The sequence below is a fragment of the Cebus imitator genome, unplaced genomic scaffold, assembly GCF_001604975.1.
Source record: "Cebus imitator isolate Cc_AM_T3 unplaced genomic scaffold, Cebus_imitator-1.0 Scaffold85, whole genome shotgun sequence".
NCBI lineage: Eukaryota > Metazoa > Chordata > Mammalia > Primates > Cebidae > Cebus > Cebus imitator.
In genome coordinates, this window is record NW_016107400.1 from 6,085,410 (window position 1) to 6,088,802 (window position 3,393).

The 3,393-nt window shown below is 54.9% G+C and overlaps 1 protein-coding gene across 2 annotated transcripts in view; it reads right to left on the reverse strand.

Annotated features, from left to right (window-relative positions):
• The window catches only part of GGA2 (golgi associated, gamma adaptin ear containing, ARF binding protein 2), a 44,136-nt gene extending 41,727 nt beyond the window's left edge, over window positions 1–2,409 (reverse strand). Inside the window, exon 1 of one of the 2 annotated variants that reach the window (XM_017534390.2) lies at window positions 2,219–2,409. In XM_017534390.2, the coding sequence (XP_017389879.1) occupies window positions 2,219–2,318 (100 nt within the window). In that variant the 5' untranslated portion in view covers window positions 2,319–2,409. Of the gene's footprint in view, window positions 1–1,189; window positions 1,624–2,218 lie in introns of those variants that run through there. The other variant, XM_037740587.1, reaches the window with a different exon arrangement.
• Window positions 2,410–3,393: the final 984 nt, after the last annotated feature.

Here is a 3,393-nt window from a genome sequence, read left to right on the forward strand (position 1 = left end):
TAGAGTGCAGTGGCATGATCTCGGCTCAGTGCAACTTCCACATCCAGGGCTCAAGTGATTCTCCTGCCTCAGCCTCCCGAGTAGGTGAGATTACAAACATGCACCACCAAAGCCAGCTAATTTATTTTTGTAGAGACGGGGTTTCACCATGTTGGGCAGGCTGGTCTTGAACTTCTGACTTCAGTTGATCTGCTGGCCTCCGCCTCCCAAAGTGCTGGGATTACAGGCGTCAGCCACCACGCCCGCCACCTCTGCTCTTAATATACACAAGCGGCCGGCACGGTGGCTCACGCCTGTAATCCCAGCACTTTGGGAGGCCGAGGCAGGCGGATCAGGAGGTCAAGAGATCGAGACCATTCTCGCCATGATGAAACCCCGTCGCTACTAAAAATACAAAAATTAGCCAGGTGTGGTGGCACGCGCCTGTAGTCCTAGCTACTCGGGAGGCTGAGGCGGAAGAATCGCTTGAACCCAGGAGGCGGAGGTTGCAGTGAGCCGAGATTGCGCCACTGCACTCCAGCCTGGCGACAGAGCAAGGCTCCGTCTCGGGAAAAAAAAAAACAAAAAACCACACACAAACACGCGCGCGCGCGCACACACAAACACGCGCTTCTCCGGCAAGCTCATTGCCAGTGAACCAGACTCCCAAACTGTACATCCCACACTCACCCTCTCTGGTGCCAACTAGCTGCCTAGAGAACATCTCTTTTTTGACTATGCCACAAGCACCCCAAACTCCACATCTCAACCTTCTCTTCCTAAACCAGCTCCTCCTCACAGGGGAGGCATCTGTAAGCTACCAGTTCCTTGAGCTGAAAATCTTGTCCCCTGCCTCCATTCCAAGGCACCAAGGTTGCTGACTGCGCCTGCTCATTACTTCTCCCCTCCCCACATGGTCCTCCTGCAGCCCCCAACCACCACCAGAAAAGCTTTTTAGCTGCTCTCCCTGCCTCAAGTCTCACCCTCTCCACCCAATTTAGCACCATATTTGCTGCAAGTGACGCCTTTACAGGATTCCTTAATCAGATAGATTTTTCCAGCTGAAAAACTCCCAAACAGCTCCCCTGCCCTCGGATAAAACATAAACTCCTTTCTGAGCACACTAGGCTCTCGAAGATCTCGCCCCAATTAGCCGTGCAGCCTCTTTCCCGGATTCCTGCGCTTTAGGCTTGCACTCCAGCGGACTGACCTACTTGTTCTCGGAGTGCTCCACATTCTCTTTTCCCCAGCTTTTGCACATGCAGTTTCTTCTGCCTGGAATGCGGTCGGCTGTGACAACACCCAGGTAAACAAACCAACTCCTACCACCACAGGTGAAACAAACGCCCTCCTCCTCCTCGCCAATCCCGTTAGTAAGGTGCTGTGCCTGCCGGCTTGTACCCACTAAAAAATGTTTTTGTGAGCAAGGACCCCTGTGTTATGCATTTCAGTGTTCCGGGCACCTGGCAGGGCTAGGTACAAGGGGAATATTCTTTATCCTCTTTGAACCTCGATCCCTCATTGCTAAAACGGAGGTAATAGTAACCCCTAAGATTACTGTGAAGCTTGCAGGAGACATGCAGAAGAATTCTGGCCAAAGGGTTTGAGCCCAACTAAGGCTACATGAGACCTCGTCTCTTAGAAAACAACAACAAAAAAATACATATATATACACGTTAAAAAAAAGTCTGGCCATTGTAATGAAGAAAAAAAAAAGTCTGGCCAAAGTAAACACAAACAAAAGGCAAATAAGCTCTTTCTGACGCAGTAGCCAGATAGAAATTTCTCAGCCCCAAAGAGACTGCGTGTCTTGCTCGACTGCGTCTCCTTAAGGCTCAACGTCCCCGCTTCCCTATTGAGGTTAAGAAGCCAGCTCCGGGTGGGAACGAGGGCCGAGCCGCTGTGAGCACAGTGCCTGGCGCAGCAGAAAGCGCAGGATACTTAGCCATTGGGGTCCGGGTCCTGTGTTGCGGCTAAGGTGGGGGGTGGGGGTTTGCGGGGGGGGGTTGGCGGAGGGGGAGGGGCAGAGCCCAGGCGTGGGCCGCAGCTCCGGCTGATGCCTGGGGCTCCTCTCGGGGGACCACTGGGCGATCCTCCCCGCCAGGCGGGGCCCAGAACTCCCTACCCCGCCACTGGTCTCCCCTGCGGCAGCCCGCCCCGAAGCAAGGCCCCGGGAGGCGGGAAGAGAGGCCTCACGTGCAGCGCAACACCCGCGCCGAGGGCCCGCCAGGCTACTCACTGAGCCACAGCTCCAGCGCTGCCGCCGGGCCCGGGGGACCCTGGGCCGACTCGGTTCCCGCCACGGCCCCCGCCCCTGCAGCCACCGCGGTCGCCGCCATCGCCCCAGCCCCGACGCTGCGACCGCGGGAGCCACTGACTCTTTCGCTGCCGCCTGGCGCGCTCTCTGGCTGACTACGCGGCAGGCGCGGTGGGCACGTGACGGGGCGGGGCCTCCGTGCCACGCCCACTCCCAGGCCCCGCCTCCAAGCGAGCATGGCCGGGATATTTCTCAGCCCAGACCCCTCCACCCAACGCGGGTCTTCTGAGACCACTCACAGTATGGTTGACAGATAAAATACAAGACGCCAGGCTGGGTACGGTGGCTCACGCCTGTAATCCCAGCACTTTGAGAGGCCGAGGTAGGCGGATCACCTGAGGTCAGGAGTTCAGGTATTCGAGACCAGCCCTGACCAATGGAGAAACCCCGTCTCTACTAAAAATAAAGAATTTGCTGGGCATGGTGGCATGTGCCTGTAATCCGTTATTTGGGAGGCTGAGGCAGGAGAATCACTTGAACCCGGGGGGTGAGGTTGCAATGAGCCGAGATCGAACCATTGCACTCCCACCTGGGTAACAAGAGTGAAACTCCGCCTCAAAAAAACAAACAAAAAAAGCCAAGACACCCAGTTACATTTGATTTTCAGATGAACATGAATAATTACTTTTGCATTTTTATTTTTTAAGAGATAGGGTCTTGCTCTGTCACTCAGGCTGGAGTCCAATGGCATGATCACAGCTCACTGCAGCCTCCACCTCCCAGGCTCAAGTGATCCTCTTGCCTCAGCCTCCAGAGGAGCTGGGACTACCGGCAGGCACCACCATGCCTGGCTAATATTTTTTTCTTCCTTTTTTTTTTCTTTTGGTAGAGTCTGGGTTTCACCACGTTGCCCAGGCTGGTTTGAACTCCTGGGATACAAGAGATCCTCTTGCCTCGACCTCCTACAGTGCTTGTGTTTTGGTTTTTGGGGTTTTTTTTGAGACAGTCTCCCTCTGTCGCCTGGGCTGGAGTGCAATATCATGATCACAGCTCACTGCAACGTCCACCTCTCAGGTTCAAGCAATCCTCCTGCCTCAGCCTCCAAAGTAGCTGGAATTACTGGCGTATGGCAACACACCCAGCTAATTTTTTTGTAT